This window comes from Sciurus vulgaris, assembly GCF_902686455.1.
Source record: "Sciurus vulgaris genome assembly, chromosome: 5".
Taxonomy (NCBI): domain Eukaryota; kingdom Metazoa; phylum Chordata; class Mammalia; order Rodentia; family Sciuridae; genus Sciurus; species Sciurus vulgaris.
Window position 1 is genome coordinate 23,220,083 of NC_136465.1, and position 21,318 is coordinate 23,241,400.

The window sequence follows — 21,318 nt, forward strand, 5'->3', positions numbered from 1 at the left end:
AGCAGTGTGGAGAATCCTCAGAAAACTTGGAATGGACCCACCTTTTGACCCAGTTATCCCACTCCTCGGTTTATACCCAAAGGACTTAAAATTAGCATACTTACAGTAATACAGCCACATCAATGTTTATAGCAGCTCAATTCATAATAGCTAGATTATGGAACCAACCTAGATGCCCTTCAACAGATGAATGGATAAAGAAACTGTGGTATAAATACTTTTGAATCTTTTTAACCAAGATTATAAATGATTTCACTCAATATGGAGAAGGTACATTCTGTGTTCATGCTGACCACCGCTTTTCTAGCTGTAAGTTGAGTTCTAATTTCTAAAATAGTGACAGTTGAAGTGTACAGTAAGAAACCTAGCTCTTCTGTAGAAATATTTCAAAGAAAAATTGCAACTCAAAAATTCTAACTGGACACTTGCCTCCCTATTTTCCAGAGCTCAAAAGAAAACAACTTCTGTGTCCTTGACAATAGGATCATCATCTCCCAAGACAGGAGTGACCACAGCTGTGATTCAGCCCTTGTCTGTCCCTGTTCAACAGGTAATTATGCCTCAGGCCAGATCCCACAAGGAGTTGAATATATTAGCAAACTGCTTGGTTTTAAGAATATAGCTTTGATTCTAACTAGCATGCACCCTAAAAATGTTTTCTAAGTGAAAAAGAACTGGAAGAAAAGAAAATAGTAGGTACTGTTCTTCCTTTCATTCCACTAAAAATTATCTTTAATCAAATCCACACCACCAATTAGCCAACACCTGCATTTGTATTGGAAACTCTTTTTTTCAAAAAATGCTTTGTAGTTGTAGATGGACAGAATTTACCACATTAAAAATAAACAAGTAAAATAAATGCATTGGAAACTTTTGATAAGATAATATCTGTTTTAGCTATAATTACGGGATTATTCCTCCACATACCTCCTCTCTTCCCTTTAACCAAATTCATTAGCTCATCTAGAAGACAAGAAAAGTCCACATACCCACAGAAAGCATTCCCATTCCTGGAAGCTAAACAGATAACAAGAGAAATAAAATAAAATTCCTTGACTTCACCATACTTTCTCATCCTGCTTTTATCTCTTTGTAAGACTTACATCATTCAAGAAACAACAATAGTACAAACTAGCAAGTAATTGTAGTGAGTTTACATTGCAAACCAAAATCATGTAAAAGGGACTAGGGATATAGCTTAGTTGGTAGAGTGCTTGCCACACAAGCACAAAGCCTTGGGTTCAAGCCCCAGCACCACAGAGAATACATTAAAAAAAAAAAAAAAAATGTTTAAATATCTCTAAATCATTTCTAGAAAACTATCCTTAAATGCAACATGTTGGAGTGCAGGTTCTTGGCTTCCTGAACAAAGAACTGAGCCAGACCTGCAGAAGTAACAGGCAGAGCATAGATTTAGTGAAAGCACATTTTACAAAGTAGAGCTAATCAGTCTGAAAAGAGTGGCTCAAGGTCTGGAGGTCTGGGCCGGGCCACTCTTGTCTTATATGCTGAGCTGTGCCTCATCCCTTCCCCATGGACATGATGGAAACACTTTACCCTTTCCACCTAATTACAACATGGATCTTGTGGTGTGACTTGCCATGGTAGTAGGACTTACCATAAACAGAGACACATGATGACTTAACCTCCCTGTCTTGTACTCTGGCTGGCATTTTTTCTCATAGCCTGCCTCCACCATCTTGATGTCCTTCAACTCCTACCTCACTTACAGAGGGTTTTTCCCAAACTCCTGAAGTATAAATTCATTCCTAACCAAAGAATACATCTTTATGAGCACCTCCATGCCTTTCATCAGAATTTATTATCTGTTCAACACTCACAGCTGTTTGACATAGTGACACATGCTCTAATATGTGGAAAATGGAAACAGTAGGGAAAAGTCATTTGGGTTCATCACCTTGAAAAGAATCAACCCGTCTAAGCTATTCAGAGAGGCATATGCAGTAAATATTTCCTTTAAATCCCTAAACCAGAGTGCAAAACTTATAGAAAAATCTCTGATTAAATCAGTAGATTTTTTTTTGCATCTGTGTTTGATGTTTAAATATCTACAAGCATTTATCTGAATGCTGAGTACTGCACTATGCATTTCATATCAGAAAAAAATATGTGTATTGCCAGCCCCATTCCCAGACAGTATATAAACTAGTCTGAGAAACAGGAAATACACACATGAAACACTTCTTAAGTATGGCAGAATTTATTAAGGGATAACACAGAAGCCTAAAAACAGAAAGATACATTCATCTCTAGATGTAAGTACTATGATTATCTGAAAAGTACATTTTTAAATGGTCTTAATTCTACAGTAACACTGAATGGAAAAAGGTACTGTATCCCATTCTTATAGTTGGGAGAATGTAGTACTCTGGAAAATTCCATCCCTTTATTATCACAGGCAATGTTACAGAAAAGTTAATGCTCTGGAGCCAAGCTGCCTGAGTTCAGATCCCGGCTTTACCGCTGACTAAGGGAACTTGAGCAAATAATGTAACCGCTCTGTGCCCTGTTTCTTCATCTGCAAAATGGAGATAATAATTCTGCCTGTCTCACAGGGTTGTCATGAAGTTCAGTGAGGCACTCTTCACGTGACCCTGAATGCCACTATAAAGTGTTTGTGTATTCTTGGGATGGTGTTAAGTGAGACCCAAATCTCCCAAACTACAACCCGGTAAAGTCTTTCAGGGATAATGAATAAAAGCCATCACTTGTCTTAGTATCTTTTCAACTGTGTCCTATAGCATATTAGGCACATAATTAATTCAATCACATAGGTGCATAATTAATGTCCGATCAATCTTGGGTTAAGAATCTAATATCCACTTATATAAGTGAAAAAAAAAAAGTCCGGATTATTTGAAGACAAGTGATTATACACAAAGAAATATTTTCCACTTACTGTTCTGAAATCCTTGCATTTCCCCAGAATTGACTGCCCCTCGGTATTTAAGCACTTTTGTTTACTTGCACATAATGAAAAAAAATTTTTTTTCTTTTTTTTCCTTCATGTCCTGTAATCCCTTTATCAAAAGAGCACAAGTTAAAAATAAAATAGGTAGATGTCTGATCATTTACTTTGCACTGCCAAGAGCATATGCTATTTTGATTTAATGAATTCACACTATTTAAAAAAATAATATCTGCGAGAACTTCTAAAAAGACCCCTGTGGAAGTCCCACACACCAAAATCCATTTGGTAATAGCATTTAAAAGCTTGTGGATCCCCTAGGAGCCAGGAAATTTTACCTCGAATATCCTTTGGAACAGAGAAGAGTAACAGATGTGAAATGAGGAAGCAGAACAATATCTGCTCTGTGGTTGGGCCAGAGGATGGTGCACAGCGATACCCTGGTTCACTGGTTTTATTCAAGTGGAGCCGCCTCAATAATGAAAGGCTTCTTTAGCCCATCTTTTCAACAATTTATATATTTAGAATCTGATCCAGGTGTCTCTGCTTTTTCAGGTTCACAGTCCGACTTCGTATCTCTGCCGACCTGATGGAACCACCACACCCTACTTTCCTCCTGTTTTTACAAAGGTCTGACATCTGGAAGTCTCATTCTCTGTGTTTGCTTTGCTCCTTAAATTTCATTCACATGTGGCTTCGGGTAGCAGCCTTTAAAAATTAAAATGAACAGATTAGTAGGCTGATTATCAGGGTTACCTTTGGGGCTAAATTTTTGTGACACAACTGCAGTGTGACTCTCATCTTGAGAGAGGCCTAAGAGGTGTGCGTGTGAGCAGGGACTTGATAGGGCCTAAGATCTAGAGGGAAAGCCAAGAGAGGTAGAAAAATAAGATGCAATATGGTATTCAAGATTTCCCTGGTTTCCCAAGGAAATTGCATAAGGTATCTAGAAAGTTTTATAGAGAAATTTTAAAAATAATTTGCCCTAAGTCAGTGATTTGATTTGACAGGTTGAATGATGTCCATTTCACTGGATGACAACTCAAGTCAGAAATGGTTCTATCACCTCACTTTTCTATTTTTCTTCTTTTTTTGTACCAGGGAGTGAACCCAGGGGTGCTTAGCCACTAAGCCACATCCCCAGTCCTTTTAATTTTTTATTTTGAGACAGGGTCTGGCTAAGTTGCTCAGGACTCTGCTAAGTTACTGAGGCTGGCCTTGAACTTTGATCCTCCTAGCTCAGCCTATCAGCTGTTGGAATTACAGGTGTGCACACCACACCTGGATTTTTATTTTTCTTCTTCTTCTTCTTCTTAAGAAAAGTTACAAAACTTCATTGAAAGACGTTTTAAAAGACCAAATAAATGAAGAGATAGACCTTTCTTGGGAACTGAAAGACTATAAAGAAGTTATTATTCCCTGGTTAATCTATATTTAATGTAAATCTTGCTAAAATTTCAACAGGTTGTTTCTGTTTATTTCTTTGATACAGAATTTGGCACCTTCATTCTAAAAGTTGTATGGAAGCAAAAAATGCCTAGGAATAGTCAGGCGTTTTAGTCAGCTTTTTTGATTTTGTGACTTAAGGACCCAACCAGAACAAGCGTAAAGGAGGAAAAGTTTGAGGCTCATGGTTTCACAGGTCTTAATCCATAGAAGGTCAGGTCCATTTTCTGGGCTCATATTCGAAGAGTGTGGCAGAGGGAAGCAGCTTATATGGTGATCAGGAAGCAGAGGGAGACTCCACTCACCAAATACAAAATATATACCCAAAGCCATGCCCCAGTTCCCACCTCCTCCAGCCACACCCTACCACTTCCATTACCCCTCAGTGAATCCCTGTCGGGGTTTAATTCACTGATTGGGTTAAGACTCTTACAACCCAACCATTTCTCCTCTGAACCTTCTTGCACTCTCACATGTGAGCTTTTGGGGGACACCTCACATCCAAACCATAACATCAGGCTACTCCTGGGGAAGAAAAATAGTGTGGTGTTAGGGAAGGGGTGGAATTTATCTGAAGAAATGTCATAACTGTCTACAGATAGGATCACTATGATATCCTATCCTAAATGCTGTAAAATCCACAACTTTTTGAGCACCAATATAAGGCCACTAGTGGAAAATTCCTCATGTGACAGGTCACAGTCACAATACAGAGGCACTAAAATTATCGTATTGAATTTACCTTCAGGTTATGTGCATAAGATGTTTATGAAATATAAATAAAATTGAAGTTTGGCTTGATCCCATCCCCATGATATCATGGTATATATGCAAACTTTCCCTAATCTGTAAAAATCTAAAATCTGAAACCCTTGTGGTTCCAAGTATTTTGGATCAAGGATACTCAACCTGTAGTATGGTCCTGACACAGGGCTGAACAAATTGATGAATAGTCAGAGTGGAAACCCAAAAAGGTACTTCAACACTTACAGAAACTTGCTGATCACTGAAGAAAGAATGATTTCTTCACAAGTGAAAGAAAAAATGTTACATTGGACTCCAACCTCACACTTTTCATGGAAATCATTTCCAAGTGACCTAAGGACAAATGTGAAAGTAAATCTATAAGATTTCTGTGGGGTAATAGCAAAAAACACCTTTATTGTCTTCATGTAGGGATGATTTGTTTTTTTCTCCTAAGCCAGACAGAAGCCAGCTTCTATTAATGATTCCAGTGGGATCCACAGGTAACCCATGATAACAGTTGGAAATAGCTTTGAAACACCCCTGAGACAGGGTATCAAAAACAAAAGTCATGCAAAACCCTAGCAGAACAGTAACAGCCAATGCAGTTTTGCTTTGATGCTTAGAACAGGAAGCATTTACAGAAGAGGAGTGGACTTCATATTCAGTATGTAGTAGGTAGTATGTAATTTCAGGGTCATCCCCAGCAAGTATGTTGCCACCTGCATTGTAAACCAAGACACTGCTGGTTTCAGGACACCAGGGCCCAACACACCTCTTGGTTTAAAAAAAAAAAAAAAAAAAAAAAAAAAAAATCTTCAACTGTGGAGTCACTGAAAGCACACACTTCTCTGTCACCCCAGCCTCTGTGTTCTGGGCCTGGACCATGGCTTATCTGTTTTCTGCAGGGATGCTTCACCCACACTTGCCTCCTTTTCCCTTTTTTCCTTTGGGAAACTTCTCTCTGCTTTGCAAGGTCGTTTTGGGGCCTAGACTCTGGTTTTGGAGGGGCAAGTTTAGAAAATAATCCTGCTGATCCCCTCATGACTCAAACGAACCTTGACTTTGCCACCCTTAGCACCTTCTTTGACCATTCTCTTGACGTCGTGGTACCAGGAGATGGTAGGTGGACATTTTCAGTCTGAGGGGCGCCTCTATCTACTTCCTCACTCTACTCTGGAAAAGGTCTCCAGGTTTCACAGCTTAGCAGAGGCAGAGGTGGTGCTCTTGCCTGGCCACCCAGTGGGAGTTGGGGGCTTGGCTTGGGCAGCAGAGCTGGTATGGACTTTGGGCCTGTGAACAGCAGGCATGCACATGCAGCCAGGAGGTAGATGGCTACTCATATGGGGCTTTTCTTCCCCTAGACCCCTCCCAGGAATCACAATGTCAGGTGAACCTAATGTATGACAACAGATACCCTTATATGGACCCCTTGGGGTTCCCAGATCCTGAACTGATGGATGGTCTAGATCACCAGTGCAACCACTTAAGGTTGAATCTCAGTCTTTTGAGGGTTTCTCATTATGGTCCCAAAGGTTCTCCTAATGGTTTACTGTGTTCAGCTATGGCTTTTGCCAAGATTAAAAAAAGAAGAAGAAGAAGAAGAAGTTTACACTAGGCGGAGCCAATTTGTTATCCTGGAATAACTATAGAGTTTTGACTGCTTTAGTTCCTTGGCATCTACCCATTTCTTACATCTCTGAGTTTCCAGCACTATAAAAACATATAATCTTAGGAATAAATCAGTCTCCTTTGGTGCCTGAAGTTTAAATAGTCATGCCTGAAAGCTCAAGCATGAAAAGTATTTGGATGCCATTTGTAATCTCTATGAATGGTTCTTGGAAATGACTGGAAACATTTAATAGGACAACCCATAGGAACTGGACCCCATGAGTGACATCATGCTGTGAGCCACTAAATTAATTCTTCAGTAGACCCAGTTACAAAGTCAAAAAAATCAATCTAAAACCGGAGATTTTCTACATTTAAAAATAAGAATGGAGAAGGAATGCAATCAATAGTTGATAATCTTAAAATTTTCACTAAAAAAAAAAAAGACATTCTTGTTTACTACCAAAATTCTTATCAAACATCAAATCAGACTTCCTGTTACACTTTGTAATTCATCAGTCAATATCATGGACTTTTAGGACTCTCATAGTGATTTTGCACACTCAAGTGCTCCGTTGCCATAGTATTTGTTTTCCCATTTGCTATATGGTTTGCAATGATCTCTGGTTCCCTCAACTTTTATTTATTCATTTATTTAGTACTGAGGATTGAATACAGGGGTGCTTTACCACTGAGCCGTAGGCCCCCTTTTTTTAAAGATGGCATCTCGCTAAATTACTTAGGATCTTGCTAAGTTGCTGAGACTGGCCTCAAACTTACAATCCATCTGCCTCAGCCTCCTGGGTCGCTAGGATTACAGGTGTGCACCACCACACCTGGCTCCTCAAATAGTTTTTTAAAACAAAACCCAAAATACCACCACCAAAAAACCTACATACTTCCTAATGTGAATCAGTTTGCTTTTGTTTATGTAGAGATAAGTTATTTAACCTTGTTTTAATTAGGAGTTCTACATGCTCCGTAAGCGATCCAGTACTCTAGTCAAGAGTTTAAATAGGTCCCATTGTTGTTCATCGTGGAGGAGGAAGGTGGAGAAAGAACACATGTAAGGGAACCAGTTCCATCTTGATATTTAAGAACAAGTACAGAAATTTGCTTCTTTGTTTCTATAAAGTCAAATTAATTTCTAATCTGTTGGATTATAAAAATAGATTGGATGAGAAGCAATAAGGGCTGTGGCATGGAGGAGGAAATGAAGGTCAATAAGGAAGAAGAGCAGCATGTTTTATGAGTTTACTCAGAATCTCAAAATGAGAAAATACCGCAACTCTTGGCTTAATAAACCTGACTTAGGAAATTAGTTGTGCAGAGGGTGAGGAGTACATGAAAGATCAGTGCATATGAAAACGAATGTGTCTTTTTTCTTGCCTGGTTTCCTTAAGGATCTATAGTTATTTGGAGTATAATTGTTCGAGGAAGTTTATGTTCTACCAGTTTACTCTTAAATGTAGGTAAAGAAAAATAACATCAAATTACCATAAACATAGGGCTGGGGATGCAGCTCAGTGGTAGAGTGCTTGCCCAGCATGCATGAGGCCCTGGGTTTGATTCCCAGCACTGCAAAAAATAAAATAGAAAAAAAAAACTATCACAAATATAAAATTACCATCCAATTCCATAAATACAAAAGGGTCAATGCAAGTTTGTAAACAGGTCAAAAAATTCTATGAGGTTTATGGGGTAAACTATATCAATTTTATGTCATAGATATTACAAAAGCTAATTATCAATGGACTTAAAGGAGTTTATCCTTCCCTGGGTCAGTGGTAATTATATGATGATTCAAGTTCTGCATTTTATCTAAGGTTTGTAGTTTTTATTCTTTGTTGTGAAATTGCTTAAGAACACACCAAAGTCTGAGGGAGACTATTTTCCTTTAATTTCAGGAACTGCAAAACACCGCAGCCTCAGAGGGCCAGGTAGTGGTCCTGGAGTGCAGGGTCCGAGGAGCGCCCCCTCTCCAGGTCCAGTGGTTCCGGCAGGGAAGTGAAATCCAAGACTCTCCAGATTTCAGAATTCTACAGAAAAGTAAGGAGAGGGCCTGTTCTCCCAAGTCTGACCATTTTATTCTCTCTGGTTTGGGGAAAACCAAGGACTGAATCATCCTGTTGATTTCTGCTTTTAAAGAGGAATGAGACCGGATCATCCACAATATGAATGGTCCAGTAAATTAAAACTGTAGCCCTATTGAAACCGATGAAAGATATGTATTCTTTCTTTAGGAAAAAAGCACACATTTATTTGAATTCAAAATCAGGCAAATAATTTAGTAGGTTCATATGTCTATAGCCTATCTACTATACTTTTTTAGAACTTCCTGATGTAAGGTGTTACTGGAATAAGGGTTTTCTATTTTTATAGAAATAAACATTGGCCTGCTAGCCCTTTAAATCACCTTTTTGTGTTATGGAGGTTGTCTGTAACATTTCTGCCGATATGCCCTAGATAAGATAACAGGAAAGGAGAGATAGGTTTATTTTATTAATGGAAGCCTATTCTAATATTCTGTTCTGATTTTTTTTTTTTTTTTTCTCATATGGAAAACAGAACCTAGATCTACAGCTGAACCTGGTAAGCATTTGCTTTTCTGGAGGGTTAATATATCTTGTGGGTTTCAATAGTTCTTTGTTTCTGTTTTAAAGTCATAAGCAGAACAATGTTTTTGCAGTTCCCTGGAAATGTGAAACCCCCTTAAAGACAATATCTTCTTTATCGGGACTCTGTACGCTGCCTTTTACATCAACTTCTTTATTAGTAAAACATTTCGTGCCATTCAGACAAGAAGGTCAAGCTCAGTGATTTAGGGCTTTTATACTCAGAAAGCAAACCAAGCTAATGATAAAAAGACCTCCTAAAATTCCAGTAGAAAAGAGCAATCTGCCACATACTTCTACTGCCCCAAACCCAGGAACAGCTAGACTCTAGGCTTAAAAGTGAGTCTTGAACGGGAGACGCCCAGAGATAGGAGCAGCTGATCGCCAGTACCCTGAGCCATACATAAACTTTTACTGTTCTGCAAGCACGAAGAAAGTCATCTTGCCCTGGGCTCTCTCTCAATTCCCTCATTGGACCTCATCAGAGTGCTATGTGACCCAGAAGCCTCGGGGCCAGCTGCTCCCCAGCCTCCCTGCCTCTTGTATTTTTATGACCCCTCAGGGACTAAAAAGATGTTTGTCCAGGTATTTCCTAGCGTGTCCTCCTCCAGACTGTATTCTTTTGTATTTTTTCCCATCGGCAAAGCACAGTTTCACTTGCTTTATTTTTAACAAAGGGTAGAAAAGCAAGCCGTTTCCCTGTTTGTGCTCTGGGCATTTCTGCTCTGGTGTCAAGCAGGGCTCGCCACACGTGCCTTGGGCACCGTGACCTTGCCCTGACCCTTCTTTGGAAACCTGAGGTTTTTCTGTGAACTACGGCAGGTCAGATTGCTGTAGTCAGCCCCTGATCTCTCACATCTAAATATCAGGTCTTTGAAAGCAGAGCATGATACTGTTAGGGACCAAGTGGAAAGGATGCATCTCCACATCCTTTGAGAACAACTGGAATTGATCTGCAGCCTTCTGAGTTACAACTGGAGCATGTCGCCCCACTCCGTGTGTCAGTTGCCACATCAAATGCTGTAGACATTTTCCAGACTGTGGAAATATACCACTTTCTATTTTTTCTGTGATATGTCTTTGTATAAAATTGAATAATGCTAGTTCCCTTGTGCATGGAACCTCTGAGACCAAACTTACTGCATGAGCTAACATGGAAATCCTATAGAGAGTTGGGGCACATCATTTGCCTTTACTGTTTTATATTGCAATAGATAGATGATAGATAGGTAGACAGGAAAGTAGGAACCAAGTCTTGCTTCTATTTATATGAAATAGTTTATTATATATAACAGACAGTTCTTTTAATGCTTTATGCACAAATAAGACTGAAACCTTGGGCCCCAAATTCTAAAAGTGTTGCTCACAGGATGGATTAAGGCTGCATTTTGTATTCTGAACATATTGATGCAACTCTGTCTCCATCATGTTCTTGTCCTCTATCACCATCTATTAGGTGGTGATGATTTATTGGATGCCTCCCATAATCTAGGTTGAAAAATCAGCAACTAACCAGCATCTGAAAATTCAAAGCATTGTTTATGAACTGCATAGTTTAGTTGACTTTATGTGCATGTTTGAACATTGAAAACCCTGAGAATATACTAAGGAGGAATAAGCTTAGATAAGGAGGGATTTGGAAATGTCTCCTACCCCTGCCCCCTTTCCCTCACCCCTAATCTTACAAACATCCCTTCTACTTCAGTTATGGTTTTCTCTTTTGTTTCTAAATATTGATCATAAATTATTTAATAAAATTAATCCTAAGCAGCTTCCTGAAATCACCAGACCTCTAGAACTTACTGAAATGCCTTTTGATTTAACATGGCAAAATCATGGAGAAAGGTAAAGATATGGAGGGCCTTCTTTTTAAACCCCATATCTTCACAATGCATGACACTTGTATGTTGTATTGTAGGTTGTATTTCCTCATTTTTATTTTTTCTTTAGTTATATCTGAAAGCATTTAAGAAAACTTCTCTATCCCAACCACTAAAATAGTATTTGCTAAAAACAAGTATTTCTTGGCAGAGGAAATATTTCAAGCAAATTTGTCAATACAAGGGGGAAAAAAACAATAGTTAGGAGATATTAAAGAACAAAACAAACCTAACACAACAGATTTTCCCTGACCTCTGATAATTTCTCCACAATTACCTTCACCACAACAATGTTATAATTGCTCCTTTCTCTTTCACAGCAAAGCATTAAAATGCCCTGCTTCAGGAAGTCTACAGTCAGCATGTGGTGTTAAATAGAATTCATGGTCACATTTTTTAAACAATACCAAAAAAAAAATTTAAACACAAGAATATGACAGCTTATGTGAGTTGATAGAAGTAAAAACTTTTAGCACAAGGAAAATTTAAAGCGTATTTGTGGTTAAACAAGGTTTTGGCATGTCTAACAAAGCTAAGTATGATTCTATTACTAACTGCCAAATGTTTTCCTTACACTGACCTTGAAGTTTCTATGTCAAGGGGAATACACACACACACACACACACACACGTATATAATCAGACTGTTTACTTTCCTTAAGTGACCTGATTGACTATTTTGTCTTTCCCGTATTCTACCATATAGAGTAGATGTAGGGATGTAGGAACTGGCCTGATAACTGCTTTTTAGCCACTGTTAAGTGCAAAGGAGAAAAACAGACATGACTACAATACATCTGAGGCCAGAGATAAATTTTATAGGACTGGGTCAGTGATGTTTTCCAAATGCTAAAACATAAATAGCCTTTGAAATTCAGGAAAATATTTAAACATCAGATTTTATTACCCTCTCTTCCTCCTCTGACATAGCCCCTCTTTCCTGCTCTCTCTTCTCTCTCCCCCACTTCTTTCTTCTTCTCTTTCTCCATCTCGCTCCCTCATTCTTTTTATCTCTTTTTTTCCTCTTCATTCTCCTTCCTTATTCATGGGTAAGATGATTTTAAAGCTCTAAAACTAAAATTGAAGTTCCCTAGAACCTAGATATTGCCCCATTAGGGATTAGCATCTAGATAAAGAAGGAAATAGCAGATTCCCTCCCCATGCATTTGTGCAACTGAAACAGGTTTTTCTTGTCACTGCTGTGTTGTATTCGTCTAATGTGTTTTACACTCCCCTCTCTGTCTAGACAGAAGTCAGCTTGCATCACAAATCCTTTCAGACTGTTTTGTGAATTAATAGCTAGTCAGCTTACTTAATACCAACATCCGTTGTCATATTACCTGCCCTGGCCTTCTTCTTTGACATTCTGACTTTATACTGATTGAATCCTTCAAAGACTGGTCTGGGGGTGGGGCGGAGAATCATTTGACAGATGTTAATACTCAGGCTCTTACTCAGCTGTCTGGAAAGAGCCACAAACCGTATTGAGTTACTTTTGTAGCATTGTCTAATGGCACGCAAAATTAAAACCACAAAAAAGTGTCTTACTGGTTGGAGAATTATAAAAGGATGGTGCCTCCTACTTTCAGTAGGAATCTCTATCCATCCTCTATCTTATATAATAGAGTTTGTGTTTTGATTCTGTGACTCAGATTATGCTTAATTAAATGTCCTAAGGCGCTGAGTTGTAGGACTGTGGTGGGATATTTTTTGAGATCTCAGCATATGGTGCGCAGTGTAAACTCGATGCAAGTTCTAGGTGAGGATGGAGGATGGTAGGTTGAACAAGAACATATAGAACAAAAGTAGGCCATATAAAACCTGTGATTCCCAAACTGTGTGACAAGGAACCTGCTATGCCTCTTCATACTGATAGGGATGCTTTCCTATGTTTGATGCAAACACATCAAACCTGACATCTGAGAGATAGAACACAATGACTATCTGGATTTAGTTCAGAATTTCACCTTCGGATCCCTGTACATTCTTTTCTATGACATCTGTCTTTATGAAACTGAGTTTTTGATTGATATGTGACAAACAGCAAGTAACACATGAAAATCTTTGTCAACTGTGAAACTGTGTCCAGGCTCATGCAGAAATTGGTTTTACACTCCCAACAAATGTGCTCATCTGTTTTGTTACTTTGTGGTTATTATTTTAATTATTTTTAAAATTGTGGTTCTTTAAGAACAAGATAATTTTTCTTCTATAGATGCACGTATATTTTTTTCAAACAGTACCTAACTCATTCAGACATAAATACTTATTAAATTCTTTGGAAATAACTACCTAATAAGTGGAACAATTAGGTATATCTTATGGCTTAAAGTCATTATAAAAAAATTACTGAGATATTCAGGGACCCATGATCCATGAAAGTTTGGTTTAGTCCCTGAGAGGAGGGAGGATGACTCAGGCCTCCCAGGCACCCATTTCCAGCCCTCTTCCTGCACTCACCTCTGGAACGCTGGCCCGTGAACTCTGCCTTGCTTGGCAGAGACCGAAGCACTCTTCTCTGGACATGCTGAACATCTCAAGAGGAAAAAAAACAATGCATAGATAATGATTTGGAAGTTTGTCCTACAAAGATGCCACCTAGATTGTGGTACAGGAAAGCCAGAGTTGACAAGTTCCTCTCTTATAATCAGAGCTTCTAATCAACTCATAACCAAGAAAAAATCTCTAACATGGATGATAGGAAAGGAAACAAGCAACTCCTCTGAAAGCAACATGGAGGAAACAGGGTTGCAAAGAGAAGAGAATGTAAAACAAAACAAAACAAAACAAAACAAATCTTCCCTCAGATGGATAAGAAAATCAGCAATCCAAGATATAAAAGTGAAAAGGTTTGCAAAACAGAATTTTTTGGAATGTAAAAGTTTGTCTCAGAAATGAAAGTTGAGGGCATGCCCCCTAAATAGAGCAAAACAATAAAGAAGCGATCCAAGAGAAAACAGGTCAGAAAGAGGAGCCAGAGAATCATCCCAAGTACATTATTACATGTATTCCTGGGGTTCCAGGAGAAGAAAAGAAAGAAGGGGGAGGAAGGGAATTGTCAAGGAAATAATTTTCTGAAAATTCCCCAAACTGAAACCTACCAGTGTCCAGATTGGAAGAAAATAAAAACCCACCAAGTGTACAATGTGTAGAATAAACTCAGAACTAAGGCACAGCATCATGAAGCTTATGATATCCAGGACAAGGAGATCATTCTGCAAGTGCCAGGAGGAAACATCAGGTTATATTCAAACTGGTAAGATCAGAAAGGGTTAATTAAGCCTTCTTTGCAGCCACACTAGACACACAGACACAGTGAGGCAAGACCCGCAAAACTCAAAAGTAAAATTTCACCTTCAGCTTAGAATTCTTCCCACAGCCAAACCTTCAGTTCTGTGGGAAGACCTAGTAAAAGTAGCTCAGACTTACAAGGTCTCAAGAAGTTTCCTTCACCACCCTTTACGGAGGACGTGCTCTATGATGGCAAGAATTAACCCAGAAAGAACAAGATGTTGATGTGGGGACTAGGAATCAGGAGATCAAAAGGAATCCCCAGGAGGGTCACAATCCATGCATCAGGAATGAAGGGCAAGCCTGATTGGTGTGGTGGGACCCCAGAGAGAAACACAGGAAGCTCTCATCTCCAAGAGGTTCGTGGTCACAGGGCCAGCCCATCTTCTACTCTGATGACAGAATAGCTGGGTGATAACCAGACTGAATTGTTCCTACTTGACTGACTTGCTCCCCACCCCCCATGCACTGCCCCCTGGATCCATTGAAAACACCCATTTCACCCCACAGAAGTGATCTGCTTTGACCCAGGCCTGAGATCTGGAATTTAGTTGACCATTTTGAGATTAGAAACAAAAAAGCAGGGTGATATCCACTCCACTAACGATTCCTACCACCTGTCCAACTTCCATTCATGCTAAGCCCACCAGACTGGCCCCCTGACATGAGCCTAGTATCTCCCAGGACTCACTAGTGACCTGTGGGGTTTTGTCACTTTCAGGGAACTTAAAGCTAGTTTATAACTTTTTTCTAACAATGATAAGGTTGCCTTTTCTTTACTTAAGATATGTGCTTGTTACTCAAGTTTTTAAAATTAAAGGATTTTTAAGGATGTATATACCGGGGTGGTAAACATATTAAAGAAAATTAAAGAAATTTTTATCTCAAAAGAAGGAAAGTTAAATTGAGGACATGCAAGGCATTTCTAAAGCGTTATTAATATTTGATTTCTTAGACTTGATAAAACTGAGTTTATTTCATTATTATTCCTTAAACCATACATTTTAAATATCCTTCTACCTGCATGATACAATCCACAGTTTTTAAAGATCTTCAGTAAATATTAATACAGGCATTTCATTTACTCATGGTGAATTTCATCTTGTTGAATTTAACCCAGAGTTCTTTTATCAGTTGTGTTTGCCAAACCATGTGGTTTGAAAAGTAGAAGCTGGATTTCTTTTTAGTTATTTTGGACAAAAAGAAGAAAAGACTGTCAAGGAAGATGTGTATGAAAATGTCCCCTCAAAACTCAAGGAACTAATAATCTTATCCTTGCTGCTTGCTGCCTCGTCATTTTATGAGTTTCCAAAAAAAAAAAAAAAAAAAAAAAAAAAAAAAGTTGGTTTTTGTTTGTATTTAATCAAGTGTTAAGTACATTCGAGAACTTGAATGAAATTCAGGATTGCCTTATGGGAGATACTACTATAATTAAGTAATTTTTAGGTAACTTTAAAAAAGCAGAATATATTACCAATAAAAATAGTTTCTGACTTAGTAATTTATTATATGCCATCAAGTCAAAACCTCAGGAATTTAAACTTAGGAAAATTGGATTAAAATGAATCATAATTAAAGTTATTAATAACTTTAATTTTTTTCATTTTGGGGGGAGACAATATTTTTAGTACAGATAAGTGAGTCTCTAACTCCCTTTATTTGACATAGCATTCATTTCCTGATTTCTACTCCTAACCCAAATTTATTTTACAGATGTCTTAAAGGTCTTTGTTCAAGTAAGATGCTACCAGATGAAAATGCAATATTGCAACCTGGTTCATCTCATTTCCTCATGACTTTCTTCATTTTTGTAATGTCAGAACCATACAAGCTGTGATGCTTCTTTCAACAAAACACGAGCATATTGTCACAGTTGGATGACACTTTTTAAGAGTCTTCTCTTAAGAACATTGAACAAACTTTGGGACATAAAATTTTAACTAGTAAAAATGACATAGCAAATTCATGAATCACTAAAATAATATTCTAAAGCTTATTTTTTTCTTTTCTTTTCTTTTTTGAAAAGACAAGAAAAAATAATTTTGGGATATTATTTTATTATTTTATTTTTCAGTACTGGGGATCAAACCCAGAGTCTCACACTCACTGGGGAAGTACTCTACCTCTGAGCTACATTCCCAGCTTGTTTGTTTGTTTGTTTCTTTAAGTCTGTAACTTTTCTAAATGTTCAGTTGGCCATCAACTATATACCTTATCTTACACATAGAAATAGTCCTGAAAAATCATAGGAAATGAGTTTTGTCTAATCAAATTTGAAACACACAAAGGAAGCTTGTAGGGACATCAGGAATATCATTCTCACTGAAAATTTCTTTAGAAAACAGCTTTTTGTAAAAGTATTTTTCCTACCATCTAAATTTTAGTCATGCATTTATTCAAAAATAATTATGGAGAGCCTGCTGTGGACTAAATGCTAAGAATTTACAGCTGTGAGCAAAACAAACGGCTTCTGCTCTCAGAGGTTATATTCTAGTCCAGGGACCAGAAACTAACAAATAATAGCACAATAAATTATTTAACCATAGTTTTGATAGATGTTTTCGAGGAAAGTTTGCCATACTGAAATCTGACCAAGTCTAATCAAAACAGGATTCTCTGAGAAAGTGGTATTTTTGTTTTTGTCTATTTTTTATTTATTTTTTTGGCTGGTTTCTTTGATACTAGGAATAGAACCCAGGGGTGCTTAAACACTGAGCTACATCCCCAGTTTTGAGACAGTGTCTCACCAACTTGTTAAGGGTGGTCTCAAACTTGCAATCCTCCTACACAGCCTCCTGAGTCACTGGGATTACAGCCCTGCACCACCTCACCTGATTTAGGAAGTGATGTTTAATGGGGAAATATAAGGCTGAGTAGGAAATTGCTAACTACTCCTGCATGGGGGCTTAGGGACCTAAAGGAATGTAGCTTCCCAGGGTGCTAACAGCTTTCTGCCAAAAGCTCAGAAAGCACAGAGCTGAGAGACACAGAGCCAGCCTGGCAAGAAGCAAGACTTTATACCCCACATGAAGGATTCCGAATTTATCCTCAAGGTCCTGGAAGGATGGGGAAATAATAAAATTTCATTCTTAAAAGAACCTTCTGATTCAGAAGTGGCAACTATGCAGACAAGCTCAGATTTTCCTAAGACAGTATAACCACAGAATCATAGAAAGCATCAAAAGAAAGTCTTTAGAAATTCATCAAAATCAGCATCCCAAGACTGCTTTGTGTCATTGCGACCTGAGAAAATTTCATGCTGATTTTAAATGGAGGTGTCAAGGCAATGAATTATGTCTGTATTTACAGTGGGAGCACTCTTGGGCATTGAATAGGCAGTGGCATTTCTAAGAGTCTCCAGAAACCCTGCCTTTCCAGGTGTAGAAAACCCAGGGTTGAGAGACGAGCTCTCCAGACACCCCAAGCCCTGGGAAGATAGTACAGGGACCTTTGCCGTGGCTCCCCAACTCAGGAAATACCCAGAAGTCACTGAAACCTGGGAAGGTTTACTGCTCCCAGCAGTACTGCCAACAGGGAAGAAGGTGAAGGTGACTGTTATGATTTGGATACAAAGTGCCCCCCAAAAGCTCTTGTGTTAATACAGGAATATTTGGAGGTGAAATGATTGGATTGTGAGAACTGTAGTCTAATCCGTTTGTCCTAGTTCGAATGGAGTAACTGGGTGTTAACTGTAGGCAGGTGAAAGCATGGACACTGGGGTCTGCCCTGGAAGGGTTGTTCTTCCTGTGGTCCCTCCCCGCACCCCTCTCTGCTTCCTGGCCACCATGAAGTGAGCAGCGTTTTTCTGCCATGCCCTTCCGCCATGCTGTTCTGCCTCATCTTGGACCCAGAGCAATGGACTCAGCTGACCATGAACTAAACCTCTGAAATGACGAGCCAAAATAAACTTTCCCTCCTCTAAGTTGTTCTTGTCAGGTGTTTCGGTCACAGTGACTCAAAGCTAACACAGTGACGTGCCCCTGCTTGCAGCCCATTGCTCAGGGGGCAGCCCCTGTGTGAGGGTGCTTTCTAAAGTCCCAGGAGAACAGACTGCTCATTTCTTCTACCACCAGCAGGTCCACAATACCATGTGCTTTGTCTCAGCTTATGTGCTCATCCAGTGTGTCTGGTGTGTGAGAGGACATAGAGCCCATCAGTGAATTATTTGGATAATGAGGAGGGTAATTAGAATTTTCAACATCAGGAAACTCCCAGGCGCCCTGGCTTAAATCTTTCATTACCTTACTCTGCGTCAGATTCCTTGTGTCCTTAACTAGGAAAAAATGCAGAACAACTAGAGAAGTTTTGTGCTTTAGGGGAAAACAACATACTTGTAGGAGACAGGCAGCCTACCTTTAGCATTTGGGCTGTGGCACTGTTAGCCATGACCTTGAGAGAATCACTTTGAACCAAACCTGAAGAATTGAGAGATTTGGGCTAGTCAGTCTCAATTCCCACAGAGCACTTCTATCCAAAGTCTCATTTACCCTGCTCTGGTTAAGACCATGTTTAACAGACTTGTAACCATATGTATTCAATTTAAAAATTCCCAGTCCCTTGTACCTTTCCAGTTACATCTCACTTCCCAAATGATTAATCTTATGTGAAGCTCCAACTTGAATTATTTCCACACTTTCTATCTTCCTCTGCAATTGGAATGCCAAGAACTGTGTAGAGTATTGTCAAATAACACAGGATTACCTCATGCTCTCTCTGTTATTCCAGTTTTCCTTCTATGCAGTGAACCTTTAAATCAAATAATAATTTTGTCCTTCAAATGTATCAGGATCTCTCAAATCTGTGTCTGGAAACCCTTTTCTTAATAGGTCAAACAGGATTAATGGACAAATTTTGAATCAAGAACTGCACCAGGTATTATAGGGCATTTAAAAAAAAAATTATGTTTTCATTGTTTGTTCTATTTAGTTATACATGACAGCGGAATGCATTTCGGTTCATTGTACACAAATGGAGTACAACTTTTTATTTCTCTGGTTTTACAAGATGTAGAGTCACACCATTTGTGTAATCATACATGTACTTAGTGTAGTGATGTCTGTCTCATTCCACCATCTTTCCTTCCCTCCGCTCCCTCCCCTCCCCTCATTTCCCTCTACACAATCCAAAGTTCCTCCATTCTTCGCTTACCTGCCCCCCCCCATTATGTATCAGTATCCACTTATCAGAGGAAACATTTGGTCTTTGTTTTTTGGGATTGGCTTATTTCACTTAGCATGATAGTCTCCAACTCCATCCATTTACTTGCAAATGCCATAATTTTATTCTTCTTTATGGCTAAGTAATATTCCATTGTATATATATACCACAGTTTCTTTATCCATTCATCTACTGAAGGGCATCCAGGTTGGTTCCACAATCTAGCTATTGTAAATTGAGCTGCTATAAACATTGATGTGACTGTGTCACTTTAGTATGCTGATTTTAAGTCCTCTGCGTATAGGCCAAGGAGTGGGATAGCTGCGTCAAATGGTGGTTCCATTCCAAGTTTTCTAAGGAATCTCCACACTGCTTTCCAGAGTGGTTGCAACAATTTGTAATCCTACCAGCAATGTATGAGTGTGCCTTTTCCCACACATCCTCACCAACATGTATTCTTGATAATCGCCATTCTAATTGGAGTGAGATGAAATCTTAGGGTAGTTTTGATTTGCATTTCTCTAATTACTAGAGATGTTGAACATTTTTTCATGTATTTGTTGATCAATTGTAGATCTTCTGTGAAGTATCTGCTCAGTTCCCTAGCCCATTTATTGATTGGATTATTTGTATTTTTGGTATTAAGTTTTTTGAATTCTTTATAAATTCTGGAGATTCATGCTCTATCCAAAGTGCGTGTGGTCAAGACTTTCTCCTACTCTATAGGCTCTCTCTTCACATTATTGATTGTTTCTTTTGCTGAGAAAAAAGCTTTTTAGTTCGAATCCATCCCATTTATTGATTCTTTCTTTTATTTCTTGTGCTTTGGGACTCTTATTAATGTAGTCTTGTCCTAAATCAACATGACGAAGATTTGGGCCTACTTTTTCTTCTATTTGGTGCAGGGTCTCTGGTCTAATTCCTAGGTTCTTGATCCATTTTGAGTTGAGTTTTGTGCAAAGTGGGAGATAGGGGTTTAATTTCATTTTGCTGCATATGGATTTCCAGTTTTTAGGGCACTGTTTTTTAACAGTTGATCATGACCCATTGCAGTGAATAGTAAACACCATATTAAAACATAAATAGAATAAAAAGTAGTAGAGTCCCACTAATATTTTGGGAAGTCTTTATGGAATACACGCACACTCACACACCCCTTATATCAATACATGGGTTGAACATAAATTGTACTCCTGTGGGTTCTAATGAAAAATGTCTAAAATTCATTTTTAGGGCAAAATCTTCTATACTTTCCTCAAGATAAAAATTATCTGGAAATCATGTTTGTTTGTTTGTTTGTTTTTATCCTTAGCCTTAACCCAGATCTGCTGAATCAGAATATCTAGGGGAGAAGAGAAGATTCAGAAATCAGTATATTTAACAGATGCAGCAGGTGATTCTTATTCTCAAACAGGTCTTAGAAACACCACTATGAAAGGGTTGAGATTCAAAACGTTAACAATAATCTATACCTAACCTGATGGAGTCCCCCTTCTAAATAATTACTCAATATTACTGAGGTATAGCTTTAAATTTATACAAATTTAAATAATAGCTAGCGCTACATCCTAGACTTACATCAAGGGCCAAATGTAGGATAGAAATGAAAGTAGAGGAACACAGTATCCTTCCTACTCCATAGTGGC

General features: G+C 38.5%; 1 protein-coding gene across 6 annotated transcripts in view; it reads left to right on the forward strand.

Annotated features, from left to right (window-relative positions):
* The window catches only part of PALLD (palladin, cytoskeletal associated protein), a 433,486-nt gene that overhangs the window by 162,168 nt on the left and 250,000 nt on the right, over positions 1 to 21,318 (forward strand). For all 6 annotated transcript variants that reach the window (XM_079142944.1, XM_079142942.1, XM_079142943.1 and 3 more), the window contains 4 exons: positions 445 to 550; positions 3,485 to 3,559; positions 8,638 to 8,779; positions 9,299 to 9,322. In XM_079142944.1, coding sequence (XP_078999070.1) covers positions 445 to 550; positions 3,485 to 3,559; positions 8,638 to 8,779; positions 9,299 to 9,322 — 347 coding nt within the window. The remainder of the gene's footprint in view (positions 1 to 444; positions 551 to 3,484; positions 3,560 to 8,637; positions 8,780 to 9,298; positions 9,323 to 21,318) is intronic.